General features: G+C 56.3%; 1 protein-coding gene across 1 annotated transcript in view; it reads right to left on the reverse strand.

The window, feature by feature from the left end:
- Window positions 1-20,982, reverse strand: part of IGSF21 (immunoglobin superfamily member 21) — a 239,259-nt gene that overhangs the window by 18,542 nt on the left and 199,735 nt on the right. Inside the window, exon 4 of the mRNA XM_038531815.1 lies at window positions 20,686-20,804. Coding sequence (XP_038387743.1) covers window positions 20,686-20,804 — 119 coding nt within the window. The remainder of the gene's footprint in view (window positions 1-20,685; window positions 20,805-20,982) is intronic.

The raw sequence follows: 20,982 nt of genomic DNA on the forward strand, positions 1-20,982 counted from the left end.
ATTTTATTCTTGACAGTGAGGCAATGGTCGGGGGATGGGTTTTTATGAAATTAACTCTGAAATATTGCCCGTCGTTATCTTGAAAGCAGAACTTCGTTTCGGTCATCGGGACTCGCTTTGAAGATAACGCGATGGTTCTTGGCGCTATAGATCAGCCGGTGGCCTTTGAAATGTGAGAACACAAACCTGCTCTTACACAAACCCCAGCAGGCCCGTGTCTACCTGCGTCTACAGGGGTTAAGTCCTCTCCTCGCCCGTGAGGTCCTCCCCGGCCCCCGCCGGACTATGGGCTCAGACAACAGTCCCACCGAGGGGCCAGCGCCGGCTCTGCCACCAACAGCCCGTGGGACCATGGTTGACCGCCCCCCCCCCCCACAGATGGGCGACGATCTTCCAATCTGCAAAATGGGTTCAATAAACCACAACCTGCTAACGTTTCTGCTTCCGGGATTTTTGAGAAGAGCCAGCAGATAAGAACCCGCTATAAGGACGACAAAGTGCACAAACGTAAAAGGATTACGTGCATCACCCCTTCGACTGCCCACAGCCCTCCCCGCGCTGAGGGAGCCTCTTTCCCTTCCAGGAGTGGCCAGTGTCTGGAGGAGACGACAGCCGCCCCTGTTCCCTGCATACCACCGAGCGTCGGCGCTGAGCCCACGCCTGCTCTGAGTGTCATTTATCACGGGGTGGTAATCAATTAGATTTGGGGAGGGGTGGGGGAGGGAAAAGACAAGTTCGAAATTATATTATTTGCAAAAATCCATTCTTTCCTCTCAGCACGCCTGCTCTATTGACTGCCTTCCTTTCAATCAGCAACCGGTCATTAACCGTATTTCAAGAAAAAAAAAAAGAAAAAAAAAAAAGAGAGCCACCCTCTTAATATAAAAGTGTCATGTGTGACTATAAATGTCCCCCTATGTTCCCTATTTTAATTTTTTCCCCTTTTTTTGGGGGAGGAGATCCCCCATCTCTGTTTCTTTCCATCCTTTCCACCGGTCTCTCTTGCTCAAAGGAGCACCCCCTCCAGGCAGCCACCCTGCTCCAGCCGCGCTGAGCTGCCCAAGGTTCCCTCTGCACCCCCACGGCCTTCCCCTGCCCTGCGGGAACCAGTCCTTCTGCTGGTTAACTCCGCCTCACCCGTGAGGGCTGGCCTCCGGTGCTGCCTCCTCCAGGCAGTCTTCCGGGACTTTGCCAGCCTGGGTTGGGGCTTATGCTCGGGATTCCCGGGGAGTTCTGTTCTTGTCAGTCTCACAGGTGCTTGTCACTGTGTCCTGGGTCTGCGTCTGTTTCTCCGCGAGGCTGTGCTCCCTGAAGTCTGGAGCTTTGTCTTTGCTCCACCTGACCTCAGAGCTGGCGCAGGCCTGACACACGGCAGTTCAAGTTCAATTCCTGTTTCCTCCCTTCCTTCCTCCCCTCGTCTCTCCCGGCACAGGCAAGCACACAGCCTGCTTGCAGAAGGAATCCCAGGCGACCCTATAATGCTGTGGACCCTGCCTTGCCTGGACCGAGGCCACCTTCCCCTCCCTGTGCCCCAAACACGCCGAGACTCGGGGGGGTGGGGGGTTGTCCATGAACACCCTCAACGCCTTTGAACCCCAGGGCCTTTGCACTTGTTGCTGCCCTCCGCTCAGCTTTCTGCACAGCTGGGTCTTGCTCATCTTTCAAGTATCGGCTCAGATGTCACCTCCAACCTAGGCTGGGCCCCCCATTTATTCTCTGTCACAATGCGCTGCCATTTCTTCACAAAGCACATCGCATGTTCCATTCGTTCGTACGTTCGTTTGCATCTGGGCTTTCTCGCTGACGCCCCCACTAGAATGTGATCACCAGAGGGCAGGGGCCGCTTCTTGTCTATGGTCCCATCCCTAGTGCCGGACACACAGGGACTCGCTCAATAAATATCCGTCCCATGAATGAGGGACAGTCCCATGAGTGGGTGGGGAGGGACCCCCCTGGGTCGTGCCCTCCAGTCCCTGCCCCATTCGGAGGGGCTGAAATCTCTGGGCCTCCCGCCCCAGGACCCTCCCTCCAACAGAAGCCCTAGGAGGCCCATCAGTGGGAGGGGGAGACTCCAGCAAGAAAAAAGATCGGGGGAGAAGCATAGCTCTTTGGTTTATGGGAAAATTAAATATTGAACTGAGTAGTAACAGCAGCCAAGGGAGAAAAAAAAAAACCTTGACAAAAAGCCCCCAAATGGAGCCACCATCAGTGACAAGAGAGACAAACGCAGCGTCTGTGCCTCTATGGGCTGCAGCGGGCTCTGCTACGTGGCAGCTGCTTGGCCCCCCCCCACCCCCTCCAACTTGCCAGTGAGTGGGAGCCCGAGCGCTGATGATGCCACGGGAGGGGTGGGGACCTGGGCTAGGCCATGGCCAGTGTGGGTGGCACGACCTGGGACCCTCCCTGCCCGGAGATGGGGGCCCTTCCGAGTGCACAGGGTCTCGAAGGCGGGTGGTGATGGTGGGGGGACCTTCTAGCGGCTGCAGGCGTAATCCATCCCCCCACTTTCCCCTCAGCACCCGTTCACCTGCCTCGCCCCTCCCCTGCCAACTGTTGTGCTCTCGCAGTGATGGAAGATAAAATTAACAACCCCAACTGGAGGCCTTGGCTGGCTGCTCTGGGGGGGGGGGGAGCCGGGAGGGAGTGGGGAGCCCAGGAAGCAGAGAATCGGTGAGGCTGGGCAGAGCAGGTTCCAACTCGGGTTATTGCTGATGGAGAAATAAAACCCTGCATGCACGCGTGCACACACACACACACACACACACACAAACACACACTCAGAGGGGTGGTGGGGAGGCCGGGCCACAGGTTTTAGCATCGGGGCTGGATTTGTATTCTGGTGCAAAATCCTACACTACACACCTTTAACCTGGTGGCTCTCGAAGTGTGTTCCCTGGACCCACAGCATCGGCCTCACCCTGGAGCTCGTAAAAGGCAAATTCCTGACCCCGCTTCCAGACCTGCCGGAACCACCCAGGGAGGGCAGGGTGGGGGTCCAGCCACCTGGGTTTTAAGAAGCCTTCCAGGAGGTTCTCCAGCAAGCTCAGTGGGAGAACCACTCCTCTCTGACTTCTGTGAGCCTCCGTGGGTTCATCTCCAGGGTAGGGGTAACACGACCCAGCCCCTGGAGGTGTTCTGTGCACCAAGAGCTCAGTCCGCCGCGGGTGCTCAGGAAACAGCGGAAATTCTTGCTGGCTGGGAGAGCAAGACTCGGGGAGAGCAGACAGGGCAAGGGGAGCACTGTCCGGAGACTCCAGCTCTCTGCACGCAGCCGAAGGACCTCAAATCCCTGAAGCATCCCCCGCCCACCCCCCATCACAAGGGGTTTTAACTTTGGGCTCATGCCCCGATTGGCCGCTGCGCCAGTTCTCGCAGTTTCTGACTGGGTTCCGAGGCCGCCAGGCCCCCGTGGGCCCTCCCGGGACCCGGGGGTTCCCTGGCTGGAGGCAGCCTGCCCAGCAGCCGTCCGCAGCCGCCGTGGGCGGCGGGCTCAGCCCCTCCACGCCACTGTAGTTGATGTGGCAATAGAGCAAATGTGTTCAGGCCCATGATAGGTGTCGTTTCTGCAGAGATGAAATCTATGGGGTGTGACATGAATCCGTTCTCAATAGCAGCGAGGCTGGCTCTTCGGAGGATGTTTTCAATGTCTCCCAGAGGTATATATTACACACATGGGCGATTTCACCAGGTGCCATATTCGCCGCTTTATGAAAGACGCCTGCGGAGGCCTGCGGAAGCCTGGGAGGCCCTGGCAAGTGGGAAGAAGGCACGTCCACGATCTGGCCAGGGGCAGCGGCACCCAGATGAAGTTCTTACAGCTGAGCTCAAGTTCAGCTGGCTCTATGCCTTCTCCCCCACCTCCGTGCCCCCCGAGAGCAGCGGGCGGGAGCTCGGAGATGCTTAGAGACCTTCCCTTCCCCCCCCTCCCCCGCCCCCGGTCAGCAGAACTGACCCCCCCCCCAACACCTTTGTATTCTGGGGCTCAGAACAGGGCTCACCCTTGACCTCGCCCACCCAGGGCCCGGGGCACCTGCCCCCAAAGTCTCCGCCCTCCTGTCCACAGTCAGTGTAACCCATAGGCAGCTGCTGGCTCCCTGGCCTCGTCCACAGAGCGAGGGTGACACCGGTGTCACCGGTCCACGTGGGTCACTTGTGCGAACGGAAGAACACGGCAGGTGCCACCCCAGCCGAGCTCCCAGCAGAGCCCCAGCACCCAGCTCGGAGCCCTCTCTCCCAGCGGAGGCCTCTGCAGCGGCGTCTCCCTGCTCTCTCAGCATCTCAGGATTGATTTCCGGAGTCAGGGGGCAGGTAAATCATTCTTGAAACTTGCTTCTCATAAAGCAAATTCGGGGGTGGGGGACAAGGTAGGAGGGGGGAGGAGGCGTGGAGAATGGGTATTGGGGCCACAGGGATGGTGCGTGTTCTCTCCCTGACATTTTATGATGGAAATTCTGGAACCCAGGCAGAAGTTTACAAACTGGCCAGGGAGCACTCCCACCACCGCCCAGGTCCTCCGGCCAACACGTACCCGCACCTGTCACACGTCTGTGGGATGTGTCTTTTTTTAAAAGCTGGGTGAGGCCGAGCCAAGCGTCAGTCCCCACAGGAGCAGCTGTGGGCAGGGGTGGAGGGGCTCAATTTGGGGGAGGCCGCCTCTCGCACCGGCCTGGCCGGGGCCTCATGTGCGGGACCTCGGCCGCCTACTCATCTCTGGCCCCTCTACCCTCAGCAGGTGCATTCCCACCTCGGGACCTAGTCAAGGTGCTAGTACCTAGGCATAGGCCCCAGTACCTAGACATGGGCCCGAGTACCTAGGCATGGTCTCTAGTACCTAGTCACAGTTTCTAGTACTTAGTCATAGTCACTAGTACCTAGGCACAGGCGCTAGTACCTAGGCACAGGTGCTAGTACCTAGTCACAGACTCTAGTACCTAGTCATAGGTGCTAGTACCTAGTCAAGGCGCTAGTACCTAGGCACAGGCTCTAGTACCTAGTCACAAGCACTAGTACTTAGTCACAGGCTCTAGTACCTAGTCACAGGTTCTAGTACTTAGTCATAGTCACTAGTACCTAGGCACAGGCTCTAGTACCTAGGCACAGGTGCTAGTACCTAGGCACGGGCACTAGTACCTAGGCATGGGTGCTAGTACCTAGTCACAGGCTCTAGTACCTAGGCACAGGTGTTAGTACCTAGTCACAGGCCCTAGTACCTAGTCATGGGTGCTAGTACCTAGGCATGGGTGCTAGTACCTAGTCACAGGCGCTAGTACCTAGTCACAGGCTCTAGTACCTAGTCACAGGTGCTAGTACCTAGTCAAGGCGCTATACCTAGGCACAGGCTCTAGTACATAGTCACAGGCACTGGTACCTAGGCACAGGCATTAGTACCTAGTCACAGGTGCTAGTACCTAGTCAAGGCGCTGTACCTAGGCACAGGCTCTAGTACATAGTCACAGGCACTGGTACCTAGGCATAGGCATTAGTACCTAGTCACAGGTGCTAGAACCTAGTCAAGGTGCTATATCTAGGCACAGGCTCTAGTACATAGTCACAGGCACTGGTACCTAGGCACAGGCATTAGTACCTAGTCACAGGTGCTAGTACCTAGTCAAGGCGCTGTACCTAGGCACAGGCTCTAGTACATAGTCACAGGCACTGGTACCTAGGCACAGTACCGACGAGTCGCACAGGCATTGTGAGGCTGAGCTGAGCTTGTGTTGGTCAAACGCTTTACAGGTCGCCTGGTGTGGGTGAGTCCAATTCCCACCGGCCACCGTATTTGTGAACAGCGACTTCCGCCACTGGTCTGGAACAGTAGCTGGCCTTTGCCTACACCGCTCAGCTCACTCTGGCTGCCAGCCTGAGAACTCCTCATGCTGGGGGCTGGGGACACGTGTTCATTCTGCTGGCCGGGGTCCCGGCACGGGGAGTACAGGGCAGTTCTCAGCCAGTGTGTGCTGAGCGGATGTTTGCAGGGTGATGGGGAGGCGGGGGCAGGTCTGCTCAGCGAGTATCCCCCTCTGTACCTGGCACACAGTGGGCAGGGCTGAGGGCTGGGGAGGGCACTTGACCATCATCCGCGCTCACTGGGGGTCACTCAGGGGCAGGGTCCTGGCTAAATGCTTTAATGCATTCGAGCCTCACATAACCCAGGAAGCAGGGGCTATTATCCCCGTTTTACAGAGGCAGACAGGTTTCCAAAGGCAGAGGTCCACGGCCATTCGGCCGGTGAGGGCCAGGGCTAGCCCTGGAACCGTGTCTGGTTCCCAGCCCAGGTCCCCAGCCCGGGCTCACGACCCTGCAGGCACTGCCTGGCCCTGCTTCTCCTGTGCCATCGGCTTTCGCTCAAAGCCTTGGTTTTGTCTGTGATGCAGTGATAGGGCCGGATCACATCCCTGCTCACGTCTGTGGCTCTGAGGGAGCAGGTCTGGAGAGTAGCTACAGCAGGAGGCTTCAAGGTTAGAAAGGAGGAGACAGCACTGAGCAGCTGTGACACAGGGGGACTGGTTGGCAGAGCAGGGCCAGGCCTCCCCATCTCAGGAGGATCCTCAGGAGTTGGGGTCTCTCCTCTGATGGGCCTGGGGGGGCCACAGGAGAGTCAGCTGGTGGGAGGGTGTGGCTGGAAGCATCGTGCCCGGTGAACACCTCCTCCTCTGCCCTAACTCCTCTGCTCCCAAATCCCAGGCCCATCCGGCTCCCGGGGCATCCCTGGACACATGTCACTGGAGGCAGGGCCCTGCTCTGGCCTCGTCTCTCTTCTCTGCCTGTGGCCAAGCCAGGTGGACAGAGGGCAGGCAGGGCCTGCACCAGCCCAGCATGAGAGAAGAGCCTCCCCCCTGCCCTGACTCCCGCCAAGACTCGGCACAGCAATTGGCTGGATATGGGCTCTGGAGCCAAGCTGCTGGGTCCTGGCCCTGCCACCTCTTGGCTGGGTGACCTTGGCAAGTCCCCACTGTGCCTGTTTCCTCGTCTGTAGCATGGAGATCATCATCTCTACGTGATAGAGTTCTGAAGCAAGGTATTCAGACCCTGGCCTGGCCCCTGGCAAACGCTGAATAAATGTCATTGTCACCAGTGCTGCTGTGATGACTGTCATAGCTTAGTGCCCACGCCTTACCCGTGCCTTGGGGTCCTGCCACACAGGAGTGCTCCCCACTTGCCAGGCTTTCCTGCTCCCACACCGTTGCCTACAGGGCTCCTTCTGCCTGAAATGCCCCTGTGGGTCTGCCCCCGGCCTATGAGGCCCAGCTGTATACCACCTCCTCCATGAAGCCTCCCCCTGGAAACTCCAGCATCCCTCAGCTTGCACCCTACTCCTCCCGGCCCCCCTTATTTTCTTCCTCCTGGATTCTGGAAACCTGTGTTCTTGTCTGTCTCCCTCATCCTTCAGGGACTCCTGCAGGGCAGACACTGGGTCTCACATCCCTCCATTGTCCCCGGAGCCTAGAGGTCAGGCTCTGGATGCAGAGATGGGGGCTGAGCATCTCATTGGTCGCTCACTAGCCTCGGGATCGCAGGGAAGTTGCTTCCTCTCTCAGCCTCAGGCTCCTGATCTGTAAAATGGAAATAACTCTAACCACAGTCTCACCAGCACGCATGCGCATCAAACAGACGAATGCTCATAAGGGAGCTGGGACGCTGCCTGGCACGTAATTAGCCCTTGGTGGGTGCTAGCTTTTGCAATTAAGGTGATTGCGATTATCAGGATTATTTATTCTGAAGATTAGCACTCCCAGGGGGGCGGGGGGAGGTAATCCTGCCTCCTTAGGTACAGATAAGAAAACTGAGTCCAGGGGTGTCCTGCAAGCTGACAGCAGAGACAGGACTGCTGACCCCCAGGGCAAACCAAGCTGGAGTGTGGAGTTGGTCTCAGTTTCCCCTCCTGTACACGAGGCGGTGGGATTCCTTCTGTGTCCCCAGGGATGTCTGCAGGGAGCAGACCCGCGCCAGGGGCCGGCTCACTGCCTCCCACAGTTGCCCGACCCTCCCTCCCGGCTTGCACACAGCTCTGTTAACACCTGTACCCTCAGACTCACGCCTGCTCCTTAAATCACTGGGCCCGAGGCGCTGCAGTTTCAACAGCCACATATCACTTGTAATTAAGGGGCCTGTCCCAGGGAGGGGAAGTTTACCTTCTGCCGGAGACACTAAATCCAGCTCCCGGTGGTGGAGGGGATAAAGCATCGCCCTGACCTACCACTTGTCAAGGTTTAATGATGCACCTGCAGGCCTGCTCCAGCGCGGTCCGGGAGGCTGCAGGCGAGAGGGGCAGGTAGTCGGTGCAGAGAGGCAACCCTGCAACAAGGCCCGAGCCCCCGGGTCTGCGAGACCCTGAAAGTCAAGGGAGCTGGCGAGGGTCTCGGGGGCGGCAGCCACCTGCCCGGACAGTCCCGGGAGCGGAGGAGTCTCTCCAGCTTGGCTCAGGAGGGCACAGAGGGCCATTCTGTGAGCGGCTATGCAGAGGCTCCTCAGCCGGGCCGTCTGGGGTTTGAATACAAGCTCCGCCGCTCGCTGGCTGGGTGAGCTTGGGCAAGCTACTTAACCCCTCTGGGCCTGTGCCCTCCTGATCATAATGGGAATGATACAAGTACCCATGTCCTGGCGTAGTGAGCATCAAGTGAATTAATGAATTCAATATATTGCAGTCACGTTTGGCACCCGTAGCTGCAAAATTCACCATTATTCTAGCCTGGCTATCCCACGTGAAGAGGAATGTCTCAGTTGTTCCCCCAAAGCAAGTACCCACATCGTGGGTACTTATAATAGTGGTCGAAGCAGGACTTGTATGGGTGAGGGACGAGAGGGCGAAAGGTTTGTTTCCCTCACACGAAGGCTGGTGACATTCGCTCTGTGGCCCAGTGGGCAAGACGCAAAAAGCAGCACACGCTGCTCAACTAAGCCCCCTGCTCCTTGCAGCCTCAGTTACGGGCCAGAGAGGTTATGGAGCTTTCCGAATCGCACCCAACGGGCCCTTCGGAGGCCTTGTCTCCACCCCAGCTCAGGGCCTCGGGTCCCCACAGGGGAAACAAATCAGAGAACGTTTGGGTCCGGATTCATACTCCAGGCTTCCCTCCACGAGCAGACTCAGCTTTCTCTTCTGTAACATGGGGATGCTGATCTTGCTGACTTCCCAGACGGCTGGGAGGAGCAGCTGACGGGGCGGCCCGAAGGCTGCATGCTGTCCCTGCGCAGAGGAGCGTTGGTGTCCGGCCCGGGCCCACGCGGCTGCTGTGTTGCCCCACATTCTGTCTTCCTGGCGGCCTCGTGTAGTGGGAAAATTGGGGGCTCCTCCTTCCAGAAGACCCGAGCTCGAATCCCAGCCCACTCACTGCTGTGGGGTGTGGGGTAGGTTCCCCGCCCTCTCCGAGCAGTGTGTCCCCTGTAACTGAGGCCGCGTGGGGCCAGCCTGGGGGCGGGGAGCCTAGGGGTGGGACAGTGGGTAACGGAATGTGCTGGGCCTGTGGCTGAGGGCACAGAGTGGGCTGCAGTCGAGGGCATGGCTTCTTGGCAGGGCCGTGTTCAGACAGGGAGGGATGGAGGATTCTAGAAGCCTGTCCAGGAGGCGGTCAGCAGGCTCGGGCCTTTGGGGCCGGAGCTGGGAAGTGACTGTCCTTGGTAGATGACCCAGTTAGCTCCAAAGTGCTCCTCCGAGCCCCAAACCCATCTGTCTGGCCCCTGTCTGAACTGGCTCTCAGCTGGTGCCCTAAGCTAGCGGCAGGCCTGTGGGCGGGCAGGCGGGCAGAGCGGGCATCCTTCCTCCGGGTCCCTGGCCAGGTTGGGGCACTCAAGGCACTTAAGCGCACGTTCCCCGAACATGCTCTTCGGTCCGGCCTAGAAGACCCTGGCCACCTGGCCCCGCCGTCTGGGCTGCAGCCCCCTCCAGCAGCCGACGCCTGCCAGCTGTCTCGGGCCCCTGCCGCCCATCGCGCCGTCCCCACAGAAGCTCCAACGAGCGGGGAGGAGGCCTGCAGACGTCCCTAGGACGCAGCCCTGGCCTCTCCACCCCAAAGCACGTTTCCCACCGTCGCCGTCTGCTGAGCGAGACCACAGCTGGGGACCACCGTCCCCAGCAGGGCCAGGTCCTGCCATATTCTCCACAGCAGCTCCCATCTTCCCAGTTGGTCCTCACGTCCTGCGGCTTCTGTCTGGAAACGCCTCGCACGTCCGGCCCCTGCGGCCCAAGCCCCGGGCTGGCTGGTGCCATCTCTCCCCATCTGGCAGCCCGCCCTGCCCTCGGAACCTGCCAGCAGACCCAGGCCACCAGCCGCCACAGCCCTGTGGGCCGGGGACCTCCACACCCCAGTTTCCAGATGCCGTAACCGGGGTTGGGGAGGATTGGACCACAGCTGGGACTCTGCTCTTGCCCGGCCCCCGCTGCCGGTGCCAGTCTGGGACAGTCCTCGCCGCCCGGCGTGGACAGCTCCCCCTGGCTGGCGTCACTCCCTGCAGCTCTGACCCCGTCCCCTGGGGCCCACTGACATATCCAAGGTGGAGGTCAGGACAAGTGCCTCTTTTAAGAGCACTCTCTGTGAGCAGAGCTCAGGACATGGGACTTTACGTTTCCTGTCCCAGCAGTGGGATGCTACTGTAACCACCATTTAGCAGATGGGGAAACAGGCCCAGGAGATGAAACAAACCGCCTGCCAGTGCAGGGTGGGGGCTCTGCCGAAGGCTCTGGAGCCAGCCTGCCCGGGTTTGAATCAAGTTCTCCCCTTGCTAGGCCTATGCCCTTGGGCATGTGCAGTAGGCTCTCTGCTTTCACACTTGCACAAAGGGGAAGGTAATCGTGGGCCCTTCTGTTAGGCCAGGGAGTGAACAGGTGCAAAGCAGAACCATGCCTGGCATGTAGTAAATGCTCAATAAATACTTGCTGCTTTTATTATCGGGAGTTCCAGAACTGGGTTTAAAATCTATGGCTGGATCCAAGGCCCACCCCCGTAACCACTCCCCAGCTCTCTAACGGAGTAAACACTTTTTCTAGTCAATCTCCCCAAAGAGAGGACTAATTCTTCACTGGGGACCACCCAGCCCTCTCCTCGTTCCGATGTGGAGGCCCTTGGGTACTCACTGTCACTCACCCAGAGTGGGTGGGGTGGGGGCCAAGGAGGGCAGGGTGCTTGGGGGTGGGCCTGCCTGCAGAGAGAAGTGCCCAGGCCTGGTCCTCAGGACCCTGGGGGCTTCTGGGGTGGGAGATGGAGATTTGGGTTTGTGCGCTCTCTCCCTCTGCACTCCAAGCTCCTCTGTCGCTCTGGCTTGGATCCCAACCCGTCTCCTCCTCCTATTTTTGCTAGCAGCCTGTGGCCACTGCCATCGCCTGGGGCCAGTTCATGTAATTAGTGTAAGCCCAGCAGGCAGCTATCCGCTCAGGCTCCAAGACAGGGAATGAACCGATCATTTCCCACCCAGCAGGCATCGTGGGCTATGGAGAGGGCTTTGTGGCAGCTCCAAGTCTCGAGTCTCGCCTCCCAGCCACCCCGCTTGGGGCGCCCCAGGGATTTTCAGACCAGCGGCCTCTCTCCATTGACCTAAGCTGTTCCCTGGTCTGCCACATACTCGGGGCATGTGCTGGATCTACCCGGGAGACGCACATCTCCCCACGGCTGTCCTGAGCACAGGCAGGCTTCTCGAAAGGGGTTCTGCAAACCGCTGCCTGCTTTCCCACTTCGCGTCCTTCAGAGACGCAGAGCCGCGTTTCTTCTTTTTGCTCAGATTCATGGAAGCACACCAGATCTTTGAGGGGTACAGGCTCTGCCCTCAGCCCTCAAACCCCCCACCCACCTTGGAGCCATAGACATTTCTCCTTTCCAGGTCAAGAGAGGTCCTTGACACTCTAATTATTGGTCCTGGGAATGCGCTCCTTTTTCTAGAGATGGGCACCAGGCTGGATAGGATTCAAGAATCTGGCATTAGAAAGCAGAGCTCCAGATCTCTGGAAATCCTAGGTTCTGGCCTGGCCTCATGGAGGTGAGCTCAGCTCTGTCACATGGTGTTGGCTCCTCTCCCCTGGGAGCACTGAGCAGCCCCAGGTGAGCTTCTCTTCATGGGAAAGCTCAAGGAACCAGCCCCAGGAGGACCTCCTGGGGACTCAGTGCCCAAGTCACACAGCAGGGGAGCAACAGAGCCAGACTGGAGATGGCCAGATGGCTTTAAAAAAGCATCAGAAGTACATACAGAAGGAGAGACGTATAGGTCAACGGAATAGAATAGAGACCAGAAATAAACCCTCACATTTATAGTCAATTGATTCTCAGCACGGATGCCAACACAATTCAGTGGGGGGAAAGGAGTCTGTTCAGAAATGGTGCAGGGACAAGTGGACATCCACAGGCAGTTGATGGAGGCAAATGCCTCCTCCACAGCATGTGCAAAAATTAATTTGAAATACATCATAGTTTTGTCTCTCCTCCAGCATCCAAGATGCCGAAAGGAGGTGAAGGGGAAGAAAGGTGGCCCTGGCCCCTACTGTTGTGAAGAAGCAGGAGGCCAAGAAGGTGATCAATCCCCTGTTTGATAAAAGGCCCAAGAATTTGGGCATCAGACAGGACATCCAGCCCCCAAGGGACCTCACCTGCTTCATCAAATGGCCCTGCTACCTCCGGTTGCAGCAGCAAAGGGCTATTCTCTACAAGCGTCAAGTTCACCCAGGCCTTGAACTGCCAAGCAGCCACTCAACAAACACAAACCAGAGACAAAGCAAGAGAAGAAGCAGAAACTGTTGGCCCCAGGTTGAGAAGAAAGCTGCCGGCAAAGGGGAGGTCCCTACTAAGAGGCTGCCTGTCCTTTGACCTGGGATTCATATGTCACCACGTTGGTGGAAAACAGGAAGGCTCAGCTGGTAGTGATCACACATGCTGTGGATCCCCAGGAGCTGGTTGTCTTCCTGCCTGGGTGGCAACATCCTGGTTTGAAGTTGGCGGCTCGCATCGCCAAGTTGGAAAAGGCAGAGGGTAAAGAACTGGCCACCAAACTGGGCTGGGTGGACGCCGTTGAATTTTCCGTACATAAAAGTAATAAAAAGTTTTCTTTTGGCTAATGTCAAAGAAAAAAGAAAGAAAGAAAGAAATAGATCATAAACCTAAATGTGAGAGTTTTAAACTATTAAAACTCTTAGAAGGAAAATAGGAGTAAATTGTGACCTTGGGTTAGGCAAAGCCTCCTCTACTATGACACCAAAAGCAGAAGCAACAGAAAGTAAATAGGTGGAGTGAACTTGGTCCAAAAGAAACCCTTTCTTCCTTCAAAGGACACCAACAAGAAAGGGAAAAGATAACTCACAAAAGGGGAAAAGATATGCAAATTGTACATCTGATGGGGCCCTTGTATCTGAAATAAAGAATGCACACAGCTTAACGATGAAAAGACAACCTAGTTGAAACGAGCCAAAGATCTGAAGGTATTTCTGCAGAGAAGGTATCCAAATGGCTAAAAAAAGCACATGAAAGGATGATCAACATCATTGGCCATTAGAGAAACACAAAGCACAAGCACAATGAGGACCACTTCACGTCCACCAGGATGGCTGTAATCAGCGAGACAGGGAGTGGGAGCTGGGGAGGGTCTGGAGAGATGGGGACCCCCAATGACGCTGGAGCCAAGGTAAAATGGCGCAGCCGCCTGAAGTCCCACAACAGGTTAAACGCAGAGTTGCTATTTGGTCCAGCAATTCCACTCCTGGGTATACACCCAAGAGAACTGCAACTAAACATTCACACAAAAACCTGTCCGTGAATGTTCACAGGAGCAATACTGATAACGGCTGGAAAGTGGAGACGTCCATCCACTGGCGACTGTATAAAAGGACTGTCACGTATCAATGGAATATCACTCAGCCATAAAAAGGACTGAAGGACTGATGTGCACTTCGATACAGATGAAGCCTGAAAATCTTACACTAAGTGACAAAGACCCCATATTACTGTATGATCCCATTTATAGGAAATGCCCAGGCCAATCCATAGAGATAGAAGGGAGATTGGTGAAGGGCACCTGGGTGACTCAGTCCATTGGGCGTCCGACTCTTGATTTCAGCTCGGGTCATGATCTCAGGGCTGGGGATCGAGCCCCACATCGGGCTCTACACTGAGCTCCATGGAGCCTGCTTGGGTTTCTCTCTCTCTCTCTCTCTCCCTCTGCCCCTCCCCATCGCGTGTGTGTGTGTGTGTGTGTGTGTGCTCTCTTCCTAATAAAAAAAAGAAAAAAGGAAAAGAAGAGGAAAAGAAAAGAAAAGAAAAGAAAGAAAAGAAAAGAAAAGAAAAGAAAGAAAAGAAAAAAGAAAAGAAAAGAAAAGAAGAAAAGAAAAGAAAGAAAAGAAAAGAAAAGAAAAGAAAAGAAAAGAAAAGAAAAGAAAAGAAAAGAAAAGAAAAGAAAAGAAAAGAAAGTAGATTGGTGATTACCTAAGCCTGGGGCAAGAGTTGTGAGATGGGGAGTCATTGCTAAAGGGCACAGGGTTTCTTTTGGGGGCAGTGAAAATCCTCTAAAGTTGGTCGCACAACTAAAAGCGTGTGCACAACTCGTGAGTATGCTAAAAGCTACTAAATTATATACTTTAAGTGAGTGAATTATATGTTATATGAATTATAGCCCAATAAAACAGCTTTTAAAAAAAAAAGAAAAAAAGGCACCAGATGCACTTAATAAAAATTCAGTAAAACATACTGAAAAAAGATAAAAAGCGAGCTGTGCAAAGTTCATTAACAACTCTCCTCTGGAGAGGGACCCGTGTCACCTGGCTCCAGAGTTGGAAAGCATTTGGTGTGATTTGGTACCATGATGGCCTTGGGTTCCAAAATTCTACCTTTATCTGCTTGGAAGTCTACAGAAGAGAGATGGGGATCCCAAGATAGAACATTTTTACTAATGCTCATTAATATGTTATGACTTCCAGTGGAGCAGAATGGGTAAGTGTGTAGGATGCCCTGGCCTGTCTCTACCCCTGGCGGGCCGGGTATCCGAGGCAAGTGGCATACCTATCACTTCCCTCATCTGGCAAGGAATTGGCGGTACCGTCTTCCAGAGCTTTTGAGATTATTTCATAAGTTAGTATATGAAGACCTTAGCACGGTGCTCGGCACATTAGCAAACGCTCAGTGAAGGGCAACCCGTGTGGTTGGGGGCAAGGGTATCAGCTTCAGTCAGATGCAAACCCTCCCCTGTTACCTCCGGGCTCGGTTCCTGCTGTGGGTCACATTGTGTCCCCGAAAAAGATGTGCCGAAATCCAAACCCCCAGCACCTGCGAATGTGATCTTATTTGGAAAAAGGGGCTTCGCAGATGGAACCAAGTTAAGATGAGATCATCCCGGGTCAGGGTGACCATTGGTTCACGGCATCCTGGGGACGTAGCCCAGATCCCACGCCTGGGGTTCTGCATCTGTACCGTGAGCTATCGATCTCTCTCGACGGCATCTAAGCTCCACGAGGCAAAGACTTTCCTCGTTCTCCCCCACATGCCCAGCATCCAGAACTGTGCTTGGTCCTGGGCAGCTGCTGAGTAAGGCGGCGTGGGATCAGGTGCATGGAGGTCTCAAGTCCACGTGCTCAGGTCTCACCTTCTCGCAGGGACCTTGCAGAGCACCCTGTTCGAAACAGCCCACTTGGGACACCCGGGTGGCTCAGTGGTTAAGCATCTGCCTTTGGCTCAGGTCGTGATCCCAGGGACCCGGTATCAAGTCCCACACTGGGTTCCCCACAGGGAGCCTGCTTCTCCCTCTGCCTGTGTCTCTGCCTCTCCCTTTGTGTCTCTCGTGAATAAATAAATAAAATCTTCAAAAACAAACAAACACAAAAAAACAAATAAAACCGCCCACTTGTCCCAGGCTGTGCCTGCATCTGCTTTGCTCGACCACCCTCTGACATCCACGGGCTCCAGCGAGATCTCCTTGTTCGGGGTGCCTACCTTCCTGCACCGCCAGGTCCACGAGGACCAGGAATTTCGTCTGGCTCATTACTGAAGCAGAATCCAGCACCTACAGCAGCACCTGGAAGGTACTACGTGCTCAACAGATGTCTGTTACATAAGTGAAGAAATGAAGGATGGAGGAATGAATGAATGAGGTTAGGAATGCCTGTGCGTGGACATCCAAGTGACCTTCTCATCCATCTTAAGAAAAAAACAAAACAAAACCACTCTGGTGTCATTTTCCCTAGGACAAAGGCTCAGTACTGGACTGTCCATGCCACAAGTGGATGCTGACCAGGATTTGGACACAGGTCTGCTGGACTCCAAGTCTGATGCTCCTTTCAGAAGGTTTGAGTGCCGAGTGCTCCTGGTCAGGGCTCGGACCCACGGAGGCCCGCACTGTCCCGGCTCTGCACACCCCCGCCGGGCCCCCATGCTTGACATTTGCATCAAATGTCAAATATCAAAGGTGGGGACGCGTCCCTTGGGAGCTGTTAGGTGCAGGAGCTCTGGTCTCGGGCAGACCTGGTGGGCGCCCCCAGCTCTCTCACTCAGGTCGGGGAACACTTTAAACGGTCAGAACCTCCTTCCCTCGTCTGCAAATGGGGAGGACGGTGTCTGTCTCGGGGGACACCCGTGAAGGTCGTGTGATTAACAGCGCGCCGGGCGCACAGCGGCGGCCACGCAGCCTGTGCTTGATGGAAGGTGGCCTTGATTATTCGCTGTGGGCTGAAAGGCCCCCTCGGCGGCAGCCGTGTGCGGCGAGGGTGGCAGAGAAACCTTGCCTCTTGGTCTTCCGGGGGAACCAGGAGAGCAGCGTCTTCGGCTTTGGCGGGGGGGGGGGGGTCCTGGGCTCACATTTAATTGATTGTAACATCGCACCCTGAACATGCTCCCCCGCGTAACCTGCACCCCCAAGAAGAGCCTCTGCAATCCTTCCGTGACTGTGTATAATGCGTTCCTGGGGCCCAGCACGCAACTTTCAAATTGGCTTACAATTTATCTGCAGCTCGGATAAAAACATTTTAATGACTGTGTGCGGCACGATCCCTCGGTGTCACCCACGGGGCTCCCAAATGTCTTTTCCCACCACATAGCGGGGATGTTATAGGCGTGAAATTACAGCCGCTCTCACATTTTGATCTGCACCCCGAGGCCCGTGGAAACGGCGCGTTAGAATGTGCTGGATGCAGATGCAGGGGCGGCAGACGGGAGGCCGGCTCTCCCGCACAACCGCTCGGCGCTTGTGATGCACGTGGGGCCGTGGGACGTGCCCCGCTCCTCATCTCCCTTCCCCCCTACTATCCTAGGAAGCTTCCCTTTGACCCCCAAATGGAGGAGGGAGCTAGTTGCCCCACTGTTGGTGGCCACGGTCTTTAGGGTCCTGTGTCGCACAAGCTTCCAATGGCCTCCATTCGCTCGTGGGTGTGTGACGAGGAGGGGTCTATGCCATGACAAGGAGCAGATTGTGGTGCTTGACACCCGCCCTGACATATATTTAAAGGCGGGTGTCAGGGAGCGGGTCGCAGAGTCACAGAACCTTCAAGTCTTTCTTATTGTGCCTGACGTGTGACTGTCATGATCCCTACCCGTCAGGAGAGATACTATTTATCGAGCACTTGGAACATGCCCGGTGCTGGACTCAGCGCAGTACTGTCTCCTGGGGATCATCTCACTTAACCTCCTGAACTTGGCCGACCCACGTCCTTCTCTGACCCTGGGTCTGGGCGACAGGTACAGGGTAGTCCCTGCCGCATAGGCTGACGTGGCTGCAGGAGCACTGGAGCCACACAGCAGAGGCGACCTCGCACGCAGCCCCCGGTCTCTCCCAGCAACCCCACCACCACGCCCGACCTCCGGGACCTCAGCGAGCCACGGCAGGCCCGAGACAACGGTGCTGAGGACAATAAAGTCTGGCCTATTGAACTTTTGGCTGCCTCATCTGGGCTAAGTGCTTTGCAAACGTTATTTATTTATTTAAAGATTTATTTATTTATTATTTTAGAGAGAGAGAGAGCATGCAGGGAGGAGGGGCAGAGGGAGAGAGAATCTCTAGCAGACTCCCTGCTGAGTGCAGAGCCTGATGTGGGGGTTGATCCCACAACCCCGGGATCATGACCTGAGCTGAAACCAAGAGTTGGACAGCTAACCGACTGAACCATCCAGGTGCCTTGCAAACTTTATTTAAATAAATAAACTAAAAAACAAAAAAAAAAACAAAAAAAACAACCTTATTTCCACTCTATACATGGGCATAGCCACCATTGTCCCTATTTTACAGATGGGAAAACTGAGGCCCAGGGAGGCTAATGAACATAATGAGGATCTGGGATTCAGCCTGAAACCTGAGTGTCCTAACTTTGCATAAATGGGATTATAACACCTCCTGGCTCACAGGGCTGTCACCAGGATTCCGTAAGATAATGCCCATGAAGCCAGAAGCTCATGCACTGTGAGGCACAGGCCGGGGGTGGACAGGAGCTATGATATGGCTCAGCTGTAGGCTTAGCAGGCACGGGGTGGGGACCTGCCCAGGGACACCCTGAATTTGCAGAGGCCAGAGCCCCTCCCCGAGTCTGGGGCCACTTGTTGGTCCTGCCCCTCCCTGGTCTCCCTGACAGCCTCAGCCTCCATTGGCCCCACCCCAGATGGCTGCCACCTGCCATCGGGAGGAGCCCAGAGAGCAAGATCGGAGGAGAAGAGTCTCAGCCGGCTGTGCCCCGGGCAGAGAGAGGAGCCTTGCTCAGGCAGGCCCAGCAGGTCAGTGGTGCCATCCCGGTTGGCCCCATAAGATGGTAATGGATGGCACGAATGTCAGGGTGAGGAGGGGGCTTAGGACCATCTTGCTGCACCTCCTCATTGTACGGAGGATGACATGGAGGCCACGGAGGGAGGCCAACCTGCTCAGGGAGCTTTGGTGAATTACTGAGGAGTGTGGGCCTCACGGAGGAGGTGGCTTTTGAGGCCTCTGTTCTCGCTCACATAGAGAGAAACCTCAGCTGGAGCGTCGGTACCGCTTCCAGGGTGGGGGTTAAGATGCGTGGCTTCTGGTCCTAGCCAGGGCTGAAATCACAGGAAGATTTTGTGATCCCGGCTGCGTGACCTTAGGCAGGTTGCTTGCGTTCTCTGTGCCTTCATATCTGTGTCTGCAGAATGGGGCCAGTAACACTGGTACCCGCCCTCGGGTGGCTTGTGAGGACCAAAGGACATAACATGGAAGGCACAGCCCAGCAGCCCCCAAGGGGCCCTCCTCGAGTCCTCCCCCCGAACTAGCTGTCACCCCACCCACGGCTGCTCTTTATCCCATCACCTGCCTGATTCTCTGCCCACAGCTGCCTCTCACATGCATCTAAGTACGTTTGCTGCTGGTCTCATGCACCGAGACAAGCCCCCAAGGACCCTGTCCCATCGAAGGAGTGTGTCCATTGCCTACTCAGTAAGTATCCGATGGCTAGATGATTACGTACGTGTCCCTCATCAGACTGGGAGCCCCTTGAGGGCACAAACTGAGTTTTGTTCTTCACCACATTCCCTGGGGTGGCCGGCCTGGGGCTGGGCACCAAGAACACTGTGGACGACCGCAAGAGGGAGGTTAACCTGGCACTGGCCCATCCCCCAGGAAGCCAGAACACACCGCGCGCTGCCGCTGCAGGAATCAAGGTCCCTCTGCAGGTCTGGCCTTTGGAGGTTTTCCATTCCCCCAGAAGCCGTGGCTTTCCACGGGGCCTTGATGCTTTCATTGATTGCCTGACTATGACAAGCTTTGTTTCCCTGGTAAATATCATTTGATAAGAAAATCAGAGAACACTGGGAGTCGGGGCCAAGTCCCGGAATTCCGGCAGCAGAACTGGAGAGCGTGCCCGACGAGGACGTCAGCACCCGCAGGGGTTTCTGAGGCTGCACAGAGCCGGGCCCTTGTCCTAAAGTGGAGAAACTGAGGCTGGGGTGGGATGGGGGGGGGACACAGCCAGCCAGAGACAGGCACTCCCATTATTATCCCCACCTCACAGATGTGGAAATGGAGGCACAGACGCAGGGTCCGAACCCAGGACATCCTGACACCCAGGCCACTGCACTTTCTCACTGATCACTTGAAGCTTCCGTGTCCCAGGAGAGGCTGTGGGAGGTCCAGGGTCAGATTCACTCTCTGTAGCCAGTGTGTATTGCTCCCGGGTTGTCCTGCCTCTGAGGTGGGGGGCCTGCCTCCACTGCATGGTCCCCACGGGCACGTCTATGAACGTGGCTCTTGGCTTCAGGCTGGAAAGGCTCCCCCACAGCTGCCCCCGTGCTGCCCAGCACCTCCCTCCCTCCCTGTGTCCTCACTGGGTCTCAGGGCCCGGAGCTGGGAGTCCACAAATGGTCCCCCAGGCCCGCCTCCCACTGCTGCCTTACAGAAGTGGACACTGAGCACCAGGACCACTGCCCCCCCCCCCCCCCAGGAAGCCCTCACTCCTCCTTCAGCTCCTCATTTGTCCCAGCCAAGGTGTCAGAGCTCCTCCAAAGTGCCCAGGCCACGGGGATCCAGGGCCGAGGTACAGCCCTGCCTTCCTGAGGTTAGGGTATCAGTGCTGGTGGGAGAAGGGCTTCCCGAGATGAAATCCTCAGGTGGTAAGGCCACACCCATCCTATCTCCTCATTCCTCGAGGCAAGAGTGGGAAAGAAGAGGGTTCGTTGTCTCCCAATGGATGCTTTGGCAGGTGGTTCCCAGGACAGTCTCTCTGTGCACCCACACACACGCCCATGCCCACGCTCCTGACTGTGACTCTGGGGCCGGGGGCCCTGCACTCACCCATGACGTTGAGGAAGATGTTCCCCGAGGCCAGGACCACTTTCTCTCTCGTGGCGCGGTCGTAGATGCCCACGTGGCACTCGTAGGGACCGTTGTCTGAGATGCGGACCTCGGGCAGCCTGTAGGGGAGGCAGAGGGGCAGGTTGAGGGCCTTTCATATGGTGTTGGATGGCACAGCGTCCCACCCCCCAAAACAACCCCAAGCCCCACTGTTCAGCCTTTGCTCCACAAACGCCTCCAGAACCCTCACATGCTCCTGTGCTGTGCTGGGGGCAGCAGCAACATTTATGAAGCACC

This window comes from Canis lupus, chromosome 2 (assembly GCF_011100685.1).
Source record: "Canis lupus familiaris isolate Mischka breed German Shepherd chromosome 2, alternate assembly UU_Cfam_GSD_1.0, whole genome shotgun sequence".
NCBI classification, from domain to species: domain Eukaryota; kingdom Metazoa; phylum Chordata; class Mammalia; order Carnivora; family Canidae; genus Canis; species Canis lupus.